Source organism: Rattus norvegicus, chromosome 9 (assembly GCF_021556685.1).
Source record: "Rattus norvegicus strain SHRSP/BbbUtx chromosome 9, alternate assembly SHRSP_T2T, whole genome shotgun sequence".
Taxonomy (NCBI): domain Eukaryota; kingdom Metazoa; phylum Chordata; class Mammalia; order Rodentia; family Muridae; genus Rattus; species Rattus norvegicus.
In genome coordinates, this window is record NC_141542.1 from 22,231,281 (window position 1) to 22,251,944 (window position 20,664).

At 43.1% G+C, this 20,664-nt stretch overlaps 1 protein-coding gene and 1 pseudogene across 2 annotated transcripts; both read right to left on the minus strand.

Annotated features, from left to right (window-relative positions):
* Positions 1-240: 240 nt before the first annotated feature.
* On the minus strand, positions 241-19,119 carry LOC148003497 (uncharacterized). 2 transcript variants are annotated; one of them, XM_087568816.1, is made up of 5 exons: positions 18,957-19,119; positions 7,151-7,310; positions 5,693-5,824; positions 4,849-5,032; positions 241-707 (listed from the first exon to the last, which is right to left on the minus strand). In XM_087568816.1, the coding sequence occupies exons 3-5, from the start codon at positions 5,782-5,784 to the stop codon at positions 702-704; spliced, it is 282 nt and encodes a 93-aa protein (XP_087424942.1). In that variant the 5' UTR covers positions 5,785-5,824; positions 7,151-7,310; positions 18,957-19,119; the 3' UTR covers positions 241-701. The 2 variants fall into 2 exon arrangements, with proteins under 2 accessions (XP_087424942.1, XP_087424941.1); XM_087568815.1 differs by lacking the exon at positions 18,957-19,119 and adding an exon at positions 11,387-11,654.
* LOC148003498 (reticulocalbin-1 pseudogene) lies at positions 13,653-14,680 on the minus strand (annotated as a pseudogene).
* Positions 19,120-20,664: the final 1,545 nt, after the last annotated feature.

Below are 20,664 nucleotides of genomic sequence, written 5' to 3' on the forward strand. Positions count from 1 at the left end.
TATCCTTATCAAAATAGAAAAGCAAATGAAGAAAACAACAACAACAGATAAATAACAAATCTTCAAATGAATAGAAGGAAAACCAAATAACCAAAACAATTAAAAATTAACCAAACTTTAAATAGAGGAATTGCACTAAGCATTTTTTGCTGCTCCTTTTGCAGAATAGACTTATAGCCTGTGGCTTGCCTTGGAGACATAGTAGACAAGCAGTTAGTGATGGTAATAATCTTTTCAAGAGGAGTGGAAGTAGGTCTGTTTTGTTGGAGTGGGGGTATTAAGGAAAAAGCCATCCAACACTGAGTAGAAATTATATTACAGACTTTGTCCCAATTCTGTCCAATATTGTGAACTGATCTCCATGAAACTCTTCTGGATGACCCACAAGGACAAGTACAAATTTACATGTGCACAGTCTTTCTGGATGACCAGCAGCTCTTGATTGATGTGCATCAGCACTTCTCTGAGTCCCTCAAAAAGTGTACACTTGCTGGAGAGAGGCAAGGTGAAAATACAGGGTATTCAATCCAAAGAAATCAAACTAAAGGAGGAAAATGCAGTCCACAATTGCTATGGAAATTACAGGTGAGATGCAATAGTGGTGTATTTGCTGTGCACACTTAGTTCTCCTCCTGTAGCTCTTCTCTCCAAGGGAGATCTTGTCCTGGACTGTGTCATGTTCGAGTTTCTGCTGGAGAATTTCAGACCTAGCAGAGCAAGGGAAAAAAAGGTTTAGTGAGTGGTTGTCAATTCGGCTCTCCCTCATATATCAGCTCTATTCAGTTGGACAATCCAGCATGACCTGTCAGCTGAGGTCAGTCCCTGCATCCCCAAGTGTCCTAGAGTACCTGCGCTTGGATTTATATCTCACCTTTCAAACTGTTAGAATTTGAACTGTGGACTATGCACTGTACTGGGATTAAGAGAAAAATGAGCATTTTTTTCCCACTGGTCCAGGTATATGACATTGAATAATAACATTGTAGCTATGTCTGAATCTGAGTTCAAGAGAGGTATGAGCAACCTAGAATACCATGTGGATTCCTTCTGGAGAACATGCCCAGAATTGAGGTGAAATTTCTGATTATGTTAGCACTGAAGGAACCCGTCTAGTTTCTATTTGTAACCACTGAGTCTGCAAATACACAGGGAAGCCATCTCACATCAAATCCATGGGAATTGCATAGATCCTGTAATCACTGAGAATGTGCTCCATGCAAATCTTCCCAGCGTACACATGGACATTAAAGGTGATTGTGATGTAGAAACAGAACAGCACCCCAGTAAGTCTATGGCTAGTGTAAGGCAATTTGTGAGAGGACAGAAGAGAAAATGTCCTCAGATCTTTCCGGAGAGATCACAGGAAGAAAGGAGTAGAACATAGCAAGAAATCCAGAGGATCATATATATTGTTTCATGGGCAAAATTCACATGAACTGTACCAGAACAATACTCTGAGTAGATCTTTAACTGCCTGAGGCTGAAATCCAGGTGGGGTGGTCATCCACCCAAAAAGGGTATTTATATAGGGAAGGATATTCAAATGGCTTCTTCCAGCCTGTGTTCCTACCTGAACATTAATGCTTAATGTAAAGATTCCCCAGGATTCGCTGGAGGCATAAAAAAAAATGTTGAGTGGGATATGTACATAGTGGCCAGAGCCTATAGACAGCTCAGTCAGTGATGTGCTGTCCTCCCATAAACCGTCATAGAGTCAGGGTTCTTTTTCCATTAACAATCTGGCTTAGCAAGTCCCAAAGGCTGTGTAGAGCTGTCTTGTTGCTCAGCAAAGGATCATATATTGGTGGTGGACTAGACTCTTGTTCTTGTTCACACTTTCAGACTTTCCCCAAAGTGTGCAACTTCTTCTAATCGGAGCTGTCTTTACCATAGCCTGAGTGACTTCATGCCCAAAGCTAGAATCATAGGAAATCTCCATAACCAGGATCCAAATCAACAAATTTTCTCCCCGTAATGTGATTGCTCCAAAGATAATTTGAATAAGTAAGTAAAAGCTTGCATGGATTATCTCACACTGAATCAGAATCTATGGAAGGGCTCCATCGTATGGTACACTTTTACTCCTTGGCTGATGGACGTCTGGATAGATTCTCCTTCAAGGTTACTCTGGGACCACTACAACATTGATGCTCCCTAGTTGCAATGGCAAAACCTACTCCTTGTTGTGGAATCACTGGGTTAACTAAAACTTCTGTTCCACTTTCTGAACATGGCTTCTCATAGGGCTACCTGTTCTTACACTGTCAGACCCATTTGAAGCTCATCATTTCTCCTAACCCATTGAGGCTGAAATTAACTGAGAGAAAATGATGTTGATTGACAGCACTTGCAGAATGCTACACAGATAACATAGAGGAGCGCTTTGGATTATCTGTGCACCTAAAGGGGTCCCTGAAACTGCCCTGTTCTTGCACCACAGCATAGCTATGGGACTTTTTCTGGATGACGATACAATTCCAAGCAACTCAAATTCTCAATGAATAAAATCCAAGCCAAACTCCCAGGGGAAGTTGTAGTGTGCCAAGGTAGCTCGAAAGAAATGGTAGCAGGCAATGTGAAAAGCAACCTTGGAGAAGACACAGTGAGTGACATAACCTTCCAATGGGCTTTCACAATTCACAAAGAACAGAGAAGCAGAATAAACTCATGGATTTTTCTAGAGAAGCCTTGCCCTTACCTCCCAGTACTCCATTCCTTTGATGTGCTCCAAAGGATTTCAATGCAGATCAGTAGTTTTGCCCCTAATCACTTGAAAATCTAACTTTACAGGTGTTTTTGTGTCCTCGTTTTGGGGGTTGCATTTCTAAAGGATTTTATTGTCCTGCTTCTACACCATAACAAAAAGGGACCTGCAAGCTCTACGCCTGTACCATTTGTTACTCCTGTGAAACATGACTCACTTGAACATATTTCCAGTCCTCCCCCAGACTTCACAAGATAATTCTGTTCTGAAATTTTTGGAAACAATAAATTAGTAATTTAAGTGTCCTTTTCTTGTACAGAGCTAGATGGAGATGCCAAATGACTGGGCAGCTCTATTTCATGTTTCATGGATGTAAAGTGAACGCTTAGAGTACTTTTCTCATGAAACTTGGAAATAGAGGGAAACACACGTTCACTACTGCAAACACACACACACACACACATATACCCACACACACACACCACACAGACACACACACACACAAACACACACAAACACAGACACCCAGATACACACTCACATGCACAAATGAAAACTTTGCTCTTATGCAGCACATTTCCTGTTGAGTGAGGAATTAGTGGGAACAATGCTGTGTACAAGTCTCTTAGACTCAAGCAATATGTGCTGCCCTGACCTGTACTCATTTCCACTTCAGGAAACCTTTCTATGCAGATACTTGCTGGTCCGATAAGTAAGTTACATGTTCTGCACAGATAGCCTAAACAACACAACATCAAATCCCCAAGAGAGAAATTTCTAGGAAAAGACTCCATCAAGCTCTATGCTGACTCATCATAGGCCCCTCACTAAAACTACCCTGTTTCCTTCATAGAAGTCTTTGGAAGCACCAGAGAAGACAGTAACTCATGGTCAGTTCCGAGGAACATTTGATCACATTAGAGTTCCTGTGATATAAAAACAACCTCAATGTCAGTCAGTAAAAGGCTAAATAAATAACATACAGTGAATTTTCTGAAATGCAGCACTGTGTACAATATTGGGAGGGAATCTATCCTGAAAGAATGCAGTGCCCATGATATAGTCAGCAAAGCAATGTCAGCAGAGGGTTGCACTCTAGGATTCCATGCAAGATCATGGGGAAGCCAATAAGACAATACAGAATCTTTCCGGGGGATAACTCTGTTCAGGTAAAGTAAAGAAATCTAATCCTTATTTTTAAAATAGCTAAATGGTTTAAGAATGTGTTGAGACAAATAAGAGAGGGGGCTCCACTAGGAACTGGATGAATGATGCAAAGACTGCTGGCCAGCACAAAACAGGAAGCTTCATGTTTGTTGAGAGACCTAGGCTTAAAGGACTAAGTTAGATAATGACTGGACAAAACTGCATGTCATGAACTGGCCTCCCCGCGTGCTCCCTAAGATGCAGGTCAGCACAGCAATGCACCTTTCTTGGTGAGAATTGGGGGTACATACGGATAACTTTGTTCTTGAAGTCTCAAGTCTCTCATGCCAACCCTCAGCCTTTGAGAAACCTTTTCCACATCCTTGCTCTTCTAACCAGCTTCAGGTTGTAAGGCCCAGTTATGAACTCTCAGGGGCACTCAAGTAAGACAGGATTGACATACTGATACACAGGCTCTGTAGTTACCCAAGATCTATGAAGCATGAAGTCACCGTCTTCATATATAGGGACATGAGGGGAGGAAGAACAAAAGCCACCACAAATGACAATGAGAACCATTTCTTTGGCATTTCCACCAGGCTCTCCTCCTTGAAAACTACTTACTTCCTGAGTCTCACATGATCCTGAAAATAAAATGAGCTCCAGGCTTTTGCTTCATCCCTCAAAGCCCTGTTCTAGTCTAAAGAGGGGTTCCCACATAGCACCCTCCATACATAATGGCATGTAGTGCTGTGCTGTGTGATCAACCTATCTCCCTTAATGAAGTGCAGATTCTCGAAGAGGAGGAGCATTTGCTTTCCAACATGCAGTTTCTTGAAAAGGGGCTATCTCCACAGAAAGCCTTGTAAACCATCACATGAATGAACACTTGGATGAGACCTAGGTCAGGACATGGATCAGTCAATAGACAGTTACATTGGTTTGTCTATGATTATGGTAAGACATGAGAACAACCTGACCCTGAGGCCTAACCCTACCTGCTGTTGCTTGGCTCTGGGGTCACAGATGTTCATTCCGGCCTCTTCACAGAACCTCTTTGTCTCCACAGAGGATGCTGGCAGTTCAGTCTGCTCCACCAGCAGTTTTCTCTTCTCATTCAGCAAAATCTGTATATTGTTCTCCAATTGAGCTTGTTCACGCAGGAGCTGGGATTGCCTGATGCTGAACCACAAACAAACAATGGTAAATCCCAGCCAGCTTCTATTTGCCTGTCACTCCTGCAAGTCCAGTCATCCCTTCAAGGGCCCTCATCCCCAGAAATCACCAGAATAGAGCCACACTATACAAGTTAGCACCAATTAGAGGAGGTCAAATCCAGAGGATACATTCCTTGTGAATCAAAGTACTTCTGAAAATCCTGACACTAAGACGGTTTATATAAATCAAGGAAGAAGAAATGGTCCATATGGGTGCTTATATGTCCATAGTATGCTGAAAACATCTTCACGTTGTGGGGAAAGCCCCTCTGAGGGGTGGTTGAAGATCCAATAGCTGTATAATCTTTCCATGTGTTTCTCATGGATCATAGACATCCTGTCAGAGTTCTAGAGATTCAGAGTTGATTGATATTCCCATTATGGTGCAAACCTTTTCTATCTTGAGGATCTTTAATGGGGAAAAAACAATTGGAGGGTCTTCTACACCCTTCACATGTAGGACAACTGAGTCCAAGAGCTACAAATCTAAGACCCTTGCCAGGAGGCAGGCTTCTTTTTAAGAGTCAGACACTACAGAACCAGAGCCCTGACTTTGGTTCAAAGTCACACAGGACAGAAGCATTCCCTGCCTAGTGCTGGGTTCTCATCTCTGTCAGCGACTCACCGGTAGGAACTGTTCACTTGTATGAGCTCCTTGTACCTCTCCATGGCATCACTTATTGAGTTGGTCATCATTTGCATAGCCATCATTCTCATCTCATGTTCGGATTGAAGGACTGGCAATTCGACATGCAGCCTGGGTTAGGTCATGGCCAAAGGAACAAATAACATTTTGAACTCATGATTTCAGAATTAGGTGAAATGTAAATAAAAAATATATAATAAAACAGTTCAAATTCAAGGAATGGTGGAAGGGAAGAAAGTGGCAAACTCAAAAACCAGACCAAAACCCAAGAGTGAGACTCAATCCACAGAAAATATTTCCATGTACATAAGCAAACATTTGTTTTGATATAAGGACTCCTTGGAATCTTGGGGAGATATGGTTCTGCAAAGACTCACTATATAGGAGAGGGCAGAGCCTGAGAGCTGCCTGTTTGGGAATAACAACGGTCAAGACCACAGTGACCATTTCTAGGTCACAATGAACAATCCCTGGATAGTTAAAAAAATAAAAAACTAAAGATCAAAGCAGGTGAAACAAATTAGGTAAAATCAGACTGTTCTCTCGATTACTTAAACTCAGTATGTACCACATACTTGCTCCTTCAAAGTATTTGTACTGGTTAAGTTTATTATCCTGGGCACAGGACAACAGAGCCAAGGGACCAATTGGAGGGACCTGAGCTTCAAGAGCTGGCCAGGTGAGCATGATGGAATTGACTAGTTCAGGAAGAAGATTCCTCCAGTCTGTGCCACAGCTTTGGGCCCAAGAGAAAGCTGTGATGACATTTCTCTTGTTTTGAATACTCAATCCTTGGTTTCTATTGTTACATGAATTCTCAGAGGGCATAAATATGTTTGACAGGGAAGAGGATTTATAGCACCTCCTCCCCTCAGGAGAGTCCTGTGTGCCACCAAGGTATACAGAAGGAGCAAAGTGCTCTGTAGATCAATGTGGGCCTCCACGTACTCATCACTATCATGACCTGCAAACTGTCCATCACACAAATTCTCAGACCCCATCAAAGGTCCCAGACGTCCTGATCCTGAGTAAAACACCAACAAATACATCCACATATATACATACCAACCCATATCCAAAAACATTTAGAATGCCAACTACATCCATGGAGGTGCCATAGAATCAGTGTATAATGAACAAATTCAGAGGAAAAGAGTGATGACCTGCAGGCATTTCATTCACACACACACTTGCAGTAAGTGTGACCAGGTCTTTCCAGCTGTTGACAGAACCAATGCATCTCCAACCACCTCAGGCTCAACTACAAAACAGGTTAACCCCAAACACACAGCACCTAGCTTATCTCACAAGCTAATGCATGCCAAGTCTCCTTAAAATCCAGGATGAGAGGTGAAACTCTCTCGTGCTATGAGGAAATCTTGGGTTAGCAGAGAGAGAGCACAAGACAGTGAACAGGTTACTGGACATAATGATTACCTGTGGTCCCAATCATCATAGATATAAAGGTCCAGGATTTGGTAAAGTTCATCCCTCTCGAATTGACACTTCTGGATTTCAAATTTGAGTTCCTCCAGTTCCTTTAGACACTCCACTTGCTGACTTATGACACTTTGGGATGATGCCTTCCTACCAAAACCTGTAGATAGATAAACCCAAGTTAATTTGCATATTTGATGGCCCATGGGAGGAAAAGACCATTCCGAATACCAAAAGGCAGTTGAGGAAGATGAAATGGTAGACTGGGTGAATCCCAAAATAGCAGAAAAGCTATTTTGAAGCTGGACTTTAAGCTATGACCCTCTTCCCAACCTCTAATGCAATACACGTGCCACACTCACTATTATAGGACCCCTGGCACTGAGAGTTATAACCTGACTGAGACATAAACATCTGGGATAATGTTATCTCATATCAGATGTGGTGCAGTTAATCCTGGAGTTCATAATGCTTAGCTCCATCAAGCTCTAATCATCTATGTTCCAGTCCAAAGTGTCTGAGAACTCAATTCATGACTAGGGGTGCATCCTTCCTTGTTCTCACCATAGAGACTTATGTAACCTACAGTAATCTAGAGGATGAAGTTCTTCAACTCCCAACCATGGATGGTCACATTGTTAATCTCACAGTGCCTCCTCCTGCCATTCATTGACATTCACAGTTAAAAAACTTCAAGAAAAGACACTGAAGGCTTACCACTTTATGTCTTTCAAATTTAAGATTAGGAACTCCTGACTCTTGGTTTGCCTTTGAGAAATCCCAAGGCTCCTGCTTGTAAGGCCTAGCCTTAGAAGGCACATCTCAAACCTACCTCCTTGAGGATGTTCCCCAACTCTGCCCAGGACTCACCAGGCCTTCCCCAGAATGATTTCCTCCTTCCTGTTTCACTAGAGAGGGGGTCAGCTTCCCTCTGACCTGGTATGGTCTCTCCTTGATCTCCCCTTTCCTTCCGAAATAGCCTGAGCAGCTGGCGAAACATGCCTGCTTGTGAACCCAAAGGGAACTGAAGAAAGATCCCAAAGGCAGTTGGTGTCACCACAACACTGGTGACATCACAGAAGATTCTAGGGATCTCTTAGATACAATAGATTGCCCAGTGAAGTGCTTACTGGTGATGTCACTGGAAAGTTCTATGGCCTACCTACTAACCAGCTCTCCCCAAACTAATGATTTTCTGTGGGGACCCTTTCCTCCAGTCTCTCATGTGTCGCTGGGAATACCATTTGGCAACCTCTATTTCAAAGCTAGATATGTCTCTCTGCTTCATTAAAAGTCAACAATGCTTTTGCTGGGGAGGGCTGCTTACAACCCTGAATTTGAGAGCAGATTTTTCTTAGCACCCAAATCTCTAGGGACCAAGGAGGAGGGAGACTTTACTTAAAAGTAAATCTACTACTTGAGACAATGCATGTGACACACATTTCCATTCCTAAGGTTTTCCCTTTTTCTGGAGGCCAATATATTTCTTCTATACCTCTGAGTGTATAAAACCTGGAAATATTTGCTTACTGTGCAGTCCTTGACAGCCGACATTGTTTCCATTTACATATCCATGTATTTCACAAAATCAATGGTCTATAATCCTATTTCTTTTGCAATAAAAACTCCTTTTCCATGGGAACATAGTGATCAACTACAGGGCATATATAAAAGAATAAGTTTCTGTCCCTTTTATATATTATGTAGGATATCTTCCTTTTCTCAAATATAACAAGACAATTAAATTGGACATCAGTGAGCAAATGTCAACCTGGACCTTGTGTTACTACATTGTAACTACGTAGCCATCACTTTTACAATATCATTCTTCCTGAATAGCCAAGTCCAGGCATGAGAATATTGGGGGCTGCACCATGATCTTTTACTTCTAGCAAACATAACAATCAGGAGAACGGGAAGGGAGTGGAATGGCGTGAGGTCAGGTTGAAGCTCAATTTTAATGGGTCCATAAGTTCTGGAGGGTGTCCATTTGGCATTGTGATATGTGGATTCTGTCTTCTTATCCTAGGTTTTATAATCCCACCTGAATGTGTGCTATAATGCCACCAAACCTCACAGATGTAAGAGTGAAAATCATGTATGACGTTTCTGGGAAGAACTCTGCCTTTTACTACCATCTGGAGTTATACAACATCACTATACAAAGCTCAGAAGAGAGGGGTGCAGATGTGCGGGCCTTAGAAGTTGAGGATCTTTTCTTCTGATTAAGCCACTTGTTTTTCCTATGTAATTTTTCCCTTGCTCTTTTACTAATGGTGGCTGACTTCTTTCCTGGCCTGAGGTAGACTGGAGTCCAATCTTGTGGATTACTGAACCTTCTATTTTTGAGATGACAGGCCCACCAAGGGTCCTACTGCATACAGAAGGTGTGAATAATTCTCAGGGGCTGGAGTAAGTTAAAAACGTCTGTGACAACAAAGAACTGATTAAGAAAACAAGAGCCCAGCTGCTCATCAAGATCACAGTTGTATGATAGTAAGAAAATGTGAATAGGCATCAGGTGAAAAGATAAATTAATTAGGAGGTCATAGGCCTAGAAGGGTTATCCTTTGCTCTCAGTGGAGCTGCCCTTCTTTCTGCCATTCCTCGCCCTCTGCCACAGGACCAGAGACTTCCCCAGACAACTGGCTGGCCTTGCCAAAGACCTGGCAGGGCTTCTCCCTGCAGAATAGGACATGTAGAGTCCTTGAGGACTCACCAAGAGGTCTCCTCCACACAGGTTCCTTGTTGTCAAAGGGAAATGTTCCTGCAGAATCCTGCCATGGCAGCAGGAATTTCAACCTGGCTGCTCTTGGTCCAGCTCACTGGGTGCAGGCCTGAGGCCCAGGGGTATCTGGGGAAAGAAGCAGCACACACTACCTCACAGCTCTCTCTTTGTTGGATGCAACTGCTAGGACTGTGATAGGATTTTTGTTTCTTTGTGTGTTTATTAGAAATACCTACAAAGCTGATTAAAGTTGTAACATGCCTTCATACCCAGAATGCAGAATGTTTTTAAATCATTGTTGTTCCTGTTTTATGTTTGGATTTTGTTCTTTAATCCCCTCAGGAAATTTCCCTGTGCTTAGAATGTTAAGCACATGCTCTGGAGGGATCGATTATTCAAGTTAGGCAAAGCTTTTGTTCTCACCATCACTCCACAGATGATGCCATTACTTACTTTCAAATAAGAAAACAGTCATAGAAAAGTAAATTAACCTGTAAGCTATCACAGAAGAAACACATCATGATTGTGGAATGGTAACCCAGTATTTTGTATTTCCTAAGTTATTTTTATTTTAAACTTTTTTATTGGATTTTTTGGGGTACATTTCATTTTTTTTAAATCTTTAAAGGTATCTTTTATTCCTCTCCTCCCATTTACAAGGTGGAATTTCACCTGTGATTGTTAGTCCAGATAGTTTGGTCAATGGCTTAGATATCACCTTGGCCTAGTTTCCTTGGCATAAGCTGAGTTAGAAGCAGACTCAAAGATTCAGGACCAACAAATAATGAATTCCACTACATCTGGATCCCCAGCCTCACAGCCAGGAAGGGACTGGATTTCCATTCACTATTTAAAAAGATGCAGTTCATTAACATGTAAAAAAATTTCTCAAGTATATTAAAGTGTTTACCATGATCATACAGTTTTTCAAATACCTGGCATTCATCTTTTTCCAAATCCTAAAATTTCTTTCTTATTCACATTTTTTGATTATTTTTGGCATTAGTATCATTTTTTTAAATTTTAGTTTTTTTAATAGATATATATGTTTTATTCAAACGTTATTCCCTTTCCCAGCTTTTGGTCCATAAACCCCCCTGCCGTGCCCTCTCCCATATATATGGTCCCCCAATCCATGCCACTTAGAAACCCCTTCCCGGATATTTCCCTGCACTCAGGGTCCAACCTTGTTAAGAACAAGGGCTTCCCCTTCCACAGGTGCCCCAACAAGGCTATTCTCTCCTACATATGCAGTTGGACCCCTGGGTCAGTCCACGTATAGTCTTTTGCTAGTGGTTTATTTGGTTGGCATTGCTGTTCTTATGGGGTTGCAAGCCCTTCAGCTCTTTGAATCCTTCCTCTAATTCCCATAAATGGCGTCCTGCTCTCAGTTCACTAGTTTACTGCCAGCACTGACCTCTTTATTTGAAATGCTCTGCATGTGTCTCTCAGTGGAGATGTATATCCAGTCCCTTTCAGTAAGCACTTTTTAGCTTCATCAATCTTACCTAGTTTTGGTGGCTGTATATACATGGGCCACATGTGGGGCAGGCTCTGAATGGCTGTTCCTTCAGGCTCTGCTTTAGATTTGGCCTCCATATCCCCTCCTATGGATACTTTTGTTCCCCATTTTAAGAAGGTGTGGGAACATCTGCACTTTGGTCATCCTTTTCTTGAGTTTCCTGAGATCTGTAGATTGCATCTTGGGTAATTTGAGGTTTTGGTCAATATCCACTTATCAATGAGTACATACTGTCAATGAGGGGTGCTGAGAATCTGGAAGAGAATGGGGGACAAGAGACGTGACGAAGGACTCCAAGACAAGAGTCTGATCAAGGCGACAATTTTATTTTTCCCAAGGCTGAATTTGTACCATAAAAAGGGTAACAGAGAGAGGAGAGAAGTAAAAAACAATTACCCACGCCAAGGACACAATATTCATGTGGTCAGGGAATCGGCTGATGTTGACAGGTTGTCAGAAAGTTCACAGGTTTGTCATATCTATTAGTCAGCAGGATGTTGGTTTTTCAGGAAGGTTACAGGTCATGACATTGGGTATCTTAACGTCACACGTTATCATATGATTATTCATCTTGACCACCACATTTGTATTAGTCTTCTGCAGCTGGCTGGGGATTTTCCATGAACCCAGTCATACTTAATGGTAACCATAATAATAACATCAATAATGGAGGGCTTCAAGGCCATCGCTACCAAGAGCATACCAAGTGTGTTTTTCTGTGATTGGATTACCTCACTGTGGATGATATTTTCTAGTTTTTTCCATTTGCCTATGAATTGAACGTAGTCATTGTTTTTGATAGCTGAGTGGTACTCCATTGTGTAGATGTACCACATTTTTCGAATCCATTCCTCTGTTGAAGGGCATCTGGGTTCACTTCAGGTTCTGGCTATTATGAATAAGGCTGCTATAAACTCAGTGGATCATATGTGTTTGTTTTATGTTGGAGTATCTTTTGGGTATATGCCCAGGACAGGTATAGCTGTGTGCTCAGGTAGTGCAATGTCCAATTTTCTGAGGAACCTTCCGACTGATTTCCAGAGTGCTTGTACCAGTTTGCCATCCCAGCAACAATGGAGGAGTGTTCCCCTTTCTCCACATCCTCACCAGCATCTGTTGTCACCTGAGTTTTTGATCTTAGCCATCCTGACTGGTGTGATGGGAGATGTTTAATAGCAGTTTCTATGTCTTTATGAGTTACGGGTTTGTTTCGAAGGTATATTTATTCCTGATTTAACTGTGGTACCTGGTATCTGTATAGAAAATTGTCCATTTCCTCTACATTTTCCAGTTTTGTTGAATATACGTTTTTGTAGTAGGATTTGATGATCTTTTTAATTTCTTCAGATTTTGCTGTTATGTCTCCCTTTTATTTCTGATTTTATTAATTTGGATACACTCTCTGTGCCCTCTGGTTAGTATGGCTAAGCGTTTATTTATCTTGTTGATTTTCTCAAAGAACCAGCTCCTGGGTTTGCTGATTCTTTTGATACTCGGTTATGTTTCTTCTTGTTTGATTTCAGCCCTGAGTTTGATTATTTCCTGCTTTCTACTTCTCTAGGGTTTATTTAATTTTTTCTAGAGCTTTTAGGTGTGCTGTGAAGCTGCTGAAATATGCTCTCTCTTGTTTCTTTTTGCAGGCACTCAGAGCTATGATTTTTCCTCTTAGCGCTGCTTTTATTGTGTCCCATAAGTTTCAGTATGTTGTATCTTCATTTTCATTTACTTCTAAGAAATCTTTAATTTTTTTCTTATGTCTCCAATGACCAACCAAGTTGTCATTGACTTCAACTTCCATGTATATGTGGGCTTTCTGTCCTATTTGTTGTTATTGATCAGTAGCCTTAGTCCGTGGTTTTTTGATAGGATACATGGGATTATTTCTATCTTCCTGTATCTGTTGAGGCCTGTTTTGTGACCGATTATATGGTCAATTTTGGAAAAGATACTGTGGGATGCTGAGAAGAAGGTATATCCTTTGGTTTTAGGGTGGAGTGTTCTATAAATATATGTTAAATACATTTGGTTCATAACTTCTGTTAGTCTTTCTATGTCTCTGTTTAATTTCTGTTTCCCTGATCTGTCCATTAATGAAAGTAGGGTGTTTAAATCTCCTACTATTATTGTTTGTGGTGCAAAGTATGATTTTTTTGAGCTTTAGAAAGGTTTCTCATTGTTTAGGGACACAACTGCTATATACTTGACAAATATAGCAATCACGCAGAACATTTGTAGAAAGCCTGTGACCGTTGGCCATATGAGGATGAGTGTCTTTCAAATATCATCATGATTTTTGGTAAGATCTTCCCTGTAATTGGTGGCATGGCTTCCCACAAACATGGTCCAGTTGTCTAAAATCTACTCCTTGGTAAGAATCTTTTTTTATCTGACTCATACACCAGATGCCAGAACTCACCCTGTGCATGGTCATAGTCCTGAGGGAGGATCCAGTGGCGAATCTCATCCTAGTCCAGCTTCCCATCCTTGTTCAGATCTGGGAAATCATTGAACTGCTCCCCAGACAAAACCAAGTCTGTCTCAGGGCAATTGTCCTCGTGAGAAAAAGATGTTCACAATGTACTCATCCTGGTCCACAAAACCATCCCCGTTCTTGTCGATATCCTCCAGGGTTTCCAGAACTACAATCTCCTTCATATGTTCTAAATCCTCTTAGTGTAGAAAAGCAATGAACCCGTCCTGAGTAGCTGTCAGGTCACCGTCAAGGCCTTAAACCTCCTCTCATCTCATGGAGGCAACTTTTTAAAGTTGTGATGATCAGAGCTATCTTGGAATTCAGCAAGGTTTCCCAGGTAGTAGCCATAGTTGGCCTGATTGTATTCTTCCCAGGAGATCTTTTCGTATATGTATCCCAATCCTTCCAGAGTTTAGCCACATTATGGTTGATGTATCTTTTCTGTACCTGTTTGATCCAAACTTTCAGGTCTTCAGTAGTAACAAGGCCACCTCCATCACTGTCAATTGGATCAACAATTTTCCCCAGCCTCTCCTGCTCTCGTCCAGGCTTACTATCAAAGGTCTTGGAGTCCTCCTTGCCCAGGAAGTCCTCATGATTGTACAGGAAGCTGTCCTAATCCTCTGGTGGCCACTCACCCAGCTCTGAATCGGGACAAACCATGTGCTCCTTGCTCATCATGCTCTTGGCCCTGAACACCAGGACCAGTGCCAGCAGCATCCCATGGGGAGTCCCAGGCTGACACCATACACCACAGTCGTGATCAAAGGGAGGCAGCAGGGAAGGAGGTGCTCAGAGCATCCTTAGCCGCTGTCCATCCCCAGAGAGGGCTTTTGTTACATTTCAAATGTTATCCCTTTTCCTGATTTCCCATCCACTAAACCCCTTATAACACGCCTCCCCCTTCTACTGTGAGGGTGTTACCACCCACCCAAACTCCCAGGCCGACCTGCCTCCCTGTTCTGGTTTCCTCTATACTGGGGCATAAAGCCTTGACAAGACCAAGGGCTTCTCCTCCCATTTGTGCCCAAGAAGGCCATTCTCTTCTACATATGCAGCTGTAGCCATGGGTCTGTCCATGTGTACTCTTTGGATGGTGGTTTAGGCCCTGGGAGCTCTGGGTGTTTCTTACTGTTGTTCTTATGTGGCTGTAAACCCCTTCAGCTCCCTCAATCCTTTCTCTTAACTCTCCATTTGGGACCCTGTTTTCAGCTAAATGGTTGACTGCAAGCATCTGCCTCTGTATTTGTCATGCTCTTTACCCCACTCTTTTGAGCAGATCACCACAGAGCAACAAAGATGTATTGTCTTGGCGTGATGATGTATAGACAAATAGTTGATTTCTTAATTCCTAATGATGGTTCTATAAGAATTCCTAAATTAGATTAGTAATTTTAAGCTTTTATAATAGGACTGCTATTATGTTTTCTCTGGTGATCAAAATTGCATTGAGATCTCTTCTATTCTTAAAGTGTCATGAGTGAATTGCTTCTCCAATACCAAGGAGGCATCTACAAATTAGAGCCCATCCTAAGAGGGTATAAACCAATTAACCAAAGTTCATAAAAGGAGAACAAATCATTTACTATAGGTGCATGGACTGAACATAAATAACTGACTGGATTTGCCTATAGGTAATTTCACTTATTTTTTTCTCATAAAAATTACAGCTTTTAACTCTCCATGAATGTGCAGAGCTGGTGACAGATGGTGACTGTTTATCCTGAGGATTACTCTTCATGGATATGCATGTAAACATTCTCTGTCGTAAACTGATTATCCAACTTATGATTTGAATTCCTGTGCAAACTTGTGGTGAACATTTCACCATGTGATGCTGTGTTCAGAAAGATATACAAATACTGAGTACAAAGAGAGAGAAGCTTTTTAGACAGAACTGAACTGAAGAGAACAGAACTCAAGAAGAACTTAGAAGTAAAGGCACAGCATTGAGAGGAAGGCCTTGAGAGTAAGGAAATTATTGTGTCATAAGAGCAAGAGGAAAGGAGATAAGAAGAAGAGAGCAAGGAGAACCTCTTTAGTCAAACTTTATGGAGGGAAACTTTTGTCTTTTAGGAAAACTGAAGAACTTAGAAATAAAGGTTAAAATCACTGCTCTTCAGCCTTCAGTCAGGCTCACTGGCTAGCCTGTGCTCTTCAGTCAGGTTCACTGGCTAGCCTCTGCTCTTCAGTCAGGCTCACTGGCTAGCCTGTGCTCTTCAGTCAGACTCACTGGCTAGCCTCCGCTCTTCATTCAGGCTCACTGGCTAGCCTCTGCTCTTCAGCCTGGCTCACTGGCTAGCCTCTGCTCTTCAGTCAGGCTCACTGGTTAGCCTCTGCTCTTCAGTCAGGCTCACTGGCTAGCCTCTGCTCTTCATTCAGGCTCACTGGCTAGCCTCTGCTCTTCAGTCAGGCTCACTGGCTAGCCTCTGCTCTTCAGACTGGCTCACTGGCTAGCCTCTGCTCTTCAGTCAGGCTCACTGGCTAGCCTCTGCTCCTCAGTCAGGCTCACTGGCTAGACTCTCCTCTTCAGCTGGGCTCACTGGCCGATGGAGCCCTAGCACATTGCTTAACCATCTGCTCATGACTGCGTGACTACGCTGACCACCTGACCGCCCTGACTTCTTAAAGTCATTCTCTAGAAAGAGCACAAGAAACCAAAGAGAAACACCGCAGCAAACTTTTCCCATGGGCTTTGCTTAACCTTAAGTGCTTTCATTATTTCTTTAAAAGAGTGAAATATAATTTAGGCTATTTATATGTCCAAGAGAGCTGTGCAGTAGTCATTGCTTTAGGGAATTTGGTGCTAAATCAAAAGATTCCTTTATTCTATTACGATGTTATCTGTATGCTGTACGATGTATGTTTAGAAAACACAAAACTAAATTCCTAAATCTAGATGTTTTAAGACATCAGCTCATGGAGAAACATATCTGCTTACCTATCTAGACTGGCCTTTTTTGCTATACTGCAGGTAAAATCAATTTTCCACACTAATTCCATGATTTTCAAGAATGATTAAGAGTAAAATATGTTGAACATAATGGCCAGAAAGGGGGTTCTGTCAAGTTGTCTTATGTGGGTCAAGATACCAAGCTATAACTGGTCAACCTAAAACCACCTGTTCCCAAAACTAACAGAACTTACAGAAAATACATACTTTCTTATCATTCCTCCTCCCCAATGGTCAGTGATTTATTGAGCACCTAATACGGTCCTAGCACTGTGCATCTAAGGGTGTAATGGTGAATAAAAAGCTTAATAAAAAGCCTTATTAAGTAATAAAGAAAAATGAAACATAACTTTGAAACTCAGAATTCAATATAAGAAAACCACCATTTCTTTAACTGGTGATTTCTGAAAACTTCATCATTTTTTCCATGGGCTTCTACAGTAATGATACTCAGTCTTGATTTTGTAAGTCACAAAAAGCAAGTCACACTTCTTTCTTGGCTCCCACAACTGTCAAAGAGAACAACACTGTCACTGTCCATTTCGCTTCCCTATCAATCCTGCTATGGATGGTAATGAATTCCAGTCTTTTCAATGTGAAAACAGGCCACCACTTGAGGGGAAAGGTTATTAAAATTACCCAAAACCGTATATTCTCTAAAATTTTCACATAGCATTTTACTGATATCACAATGTAAATTCACCACAAATATTTATCCAATGAAAATATTGAATAGCTCTGCAAATAGGAGCGATAATCATATATACTTGAAAACAACTATCATGGAAACAAATGACGTAATAGGAGAAAAGTTACATCACTAAAAAGTACAGAAGCAGCAAAAAAGACACTACATTTCTTGGTTTGAAAGTTAGGTGATACACTTGATCTCTAAAGACAGGCAATGTACTTGATTTTTAAGCCCTTCAACTGTGCCCTGTCCACACAGAAACTACAGTAGATGACAATCTTTTGTAAGATTTATTGATTTATATGTGAGACCATGCAGCTGTCTTCAGACACAACAGAAGAGGGCATCAGTACTCCTTACAGATGGTTGTGAGCCATCATGTGGTCGCGGGCATTTGAACTCAGGACCTCTGGAAGAACACTTGGTGCTCTTACCCATTGAGCCATCTCTCCAGCCCTCACAATGGCCTCTTACACAGCATCACAGTGGTCTATTTCACTAGATGGCTCCAGGGTGATAACAGAGAAACTTTCACAGTTCCTGAGCACTTCTGAGTTCAAACACCACCAGTGCCCAATCTGTGCTGTTGGCACATTCTGACCTTCTCCTAAGGGTTGTCAGCCACAAAAGGGACGGGTTAGCACCAGACAGCATTCATTGCCCAATCCTAAAAACCCCCTCGATTCTGAAAAAGCCACATTCCATGCTTGCTCCAAATTTGAGGAAGCCAAATGGTTGATCTGGCTCAAGGCTCCTCTTTTCTTAGCTCATCAACTTTCTTCTTCCACTTCTTGTCACAAGAAGTATGTTTTTATGCTGCAACTACACTGCAGTGTTTGAAGGAAACCACCATAAACTCTGGGTGTCACCTCTTGAAATTTAAAATTCACAAAACAATTCATGGCTTTCTAATCAGCACCATGGAAAATAAACAAAAACAAGAAAACCATTCCAAAGGAACTTGCTGATCTGGAGGCCTGCTCATAGCAGGCAGGAAAGAATTAAATTATGCAGAACTGTAATCTGCATAAATTGCCTGAGGTTTTAAGAAAATATATTCCCACGATCCCCATCCTTTAACATAGAATGAAAACATTACAGGGAGTGTGCCACCAGGCTAAGCTGCCTCTGAAAAGCCTGTCCTGCCCTGGCAGGTACAGGTCATTTAATTCTAAGTCAATCTAGAGAGAGGTGACAGCCCCAAGTTGCTCTGGGGATGTCAGAGCACAGCTCTCATGCACACTCCGATCACCTCTCCATTCTTTCCCAATGCCATAGGCTTTCCAATCCCTGCTTCAGCTCTCCATACATCCCTGAACCCTCCCTTCCCCTACCCAATGGGCTCACTTTGCATTGCCTCCTTCTGCCACTGCTTTCCCAGGGCTGGGGTGGGGGCGGCCCAGAAGGAGCCTAAGGAGGGACGCGGGTCTCCTAGGTACCTTGATGATGCTGCTCTTAAGGTGCAGACCGCCCTGCTTGAGGCTTGCTGTCCCTGGGGAGCAGACCGGAGGTCGGGCTAGGGGTCCGCGCGGGCGCCAGGCCTCCAGGTTCCCTGGCAGGACTAGCCTTGGCTTCTTCCCTGGACACTGCAAGGGTGGAGTCGCCGTTGGAAACCCCGCCACTGTCTTTGCGCGCCCTCCCGTGGCCGAGGTGACCCCCAACGCCGTTACCGCCCCCTTCTCTGTCAGCTTCTTCTGATTTTTCTTTTCATTTTTTTCTTTTCTCTTTTTGTTCGCGACGTGGCGCCTGCGAAGAGCTCGCCTCCAGGAAGGAGGACATCGTGCAGGCAGAATCACCTCTGGGCCCTGCCGGGGTCGGACAGGGAGAGAGAGGAGTCAGCTTGGGCTTCGGCGCCCCGGCTGCCAGCACCCGCGGAAGGAAAACTCACCCAGGCACACGCGCTGCTGCCGGCGCCAAATATAACGCGAGCGCCCCGCCCCCTCAGGCCCGGCGCTCACCCACCAGCTCCGCGTGCCCTGAGGCCCGGCTCGGGCGCGGTCGAGCTGCGGGGTGGGAAGGACACGTGTGCCCACTCCGTGGCGCAGACAACACCCGGAGGCAGGACAAGGGGAGGCGCGTGGTGTGGAGCTCCGGGCTCCGCTCAGGCCCGTCAGTCCCCTCTCAGGGCCCGCTGAGGCCGGGGCGGCTTCTTCGGGCCTCCAGGCCCACTGTGACCAACCTGAGGCCATCACAGCCGGAGCTTCCTGGTGCCCCAGGCTGGAGGCTTGGGCATGGCGATTGTGGTTGCCACTCTCCTAGGCCGGTTCAGCAGGGCACAAGCCACCACCTGCTGTCCTCACCTGAAGGCATCCTGATGGGGCTGAGAGCCCACATCCAGCAGGCGAGCCTCAGTGCTCAGGGCCATGGTCTTGGGTCTGCACCTTGTTGCCAGCCCCTCACACATATGGCAGCATCACACATATGGCTCCTTCTACCAACCGCCACTAATCACCATTTGGACATTCCATCACAGTGTTCTCAAGAAGAAAGATGCAAACAATCACGAAAAGAATGAAATTTAAAATCTTTTTTATCAGGCTGGAGAGACGGCTTGGTGGTTAAGAACGCTGCTTCTCCATTGCTCCCAAGTTCAATTCCCAGCAACCACATGGTGACCCACAACTATCTGTAGTGGGATCCAATGCCCTCTTCTGTCTGAAGCTCTCTTCTGACATTCAGGCACACTCGCAAACAGAGTGCTCATGTACATAAATAAATAAATCTTTAAAAATAAAACCTTCTAATCAGTTAATGTATCCACATCTAGAAGCTAGAAAAGGGTCACAGCAATATTAAAAATAACTCAGAAATAGTAAAGGGATGTACGAGAGTCACAAAATTCACTGGGCAAGATGGTTTATACCTGCAATCCCAACACTCACAATGCTGAGGTAGGTGGATTGCCTTGAGTTCAAGGCTAGACTAAAGTGTGAGTCCTTGTACTAGAAAACAGAACACTTGAGGAGGGGATGGAGAGAGAGACAGAGAGACAGAGAGACAGAAGAGACAGAGAGGGAGACAGAGACAGAGAGAGAGAGAGAGAGAGAGAGAGAGAGCTTGATGTCATTTCCTGCACTGATGACAAGCTACTGAAGAATGTGAATGTCTCCTATCAAGCACAGAGAGTGCTAATGACAGAATGGGTTT

Bases quoted from the DNA above. Each gene is read 5' to 3' on its own strand.
- LOC148003497 (XM_087568815.1), bottom strand. From the start codon at position 11,477: ATGGAGGCCAAATCTAAAGCAGAGCCTGAAGGAACAGCCATTCAGAGC. The intron at 5,825-7,150 runs GTAATCATTATG...GACCTAACCCAG, and splicing joins TATGATGATTGGGACCACAG to GCTGCATGTCGAATTGCCAG. The intron at 5,033-5,692 runs GTGAGTCGCTGA...TTTGTGGTTCAG, and splicing joins CAAGTGAACAGTTCCTACCG to CATCAGGCAATCCCAGCTCC.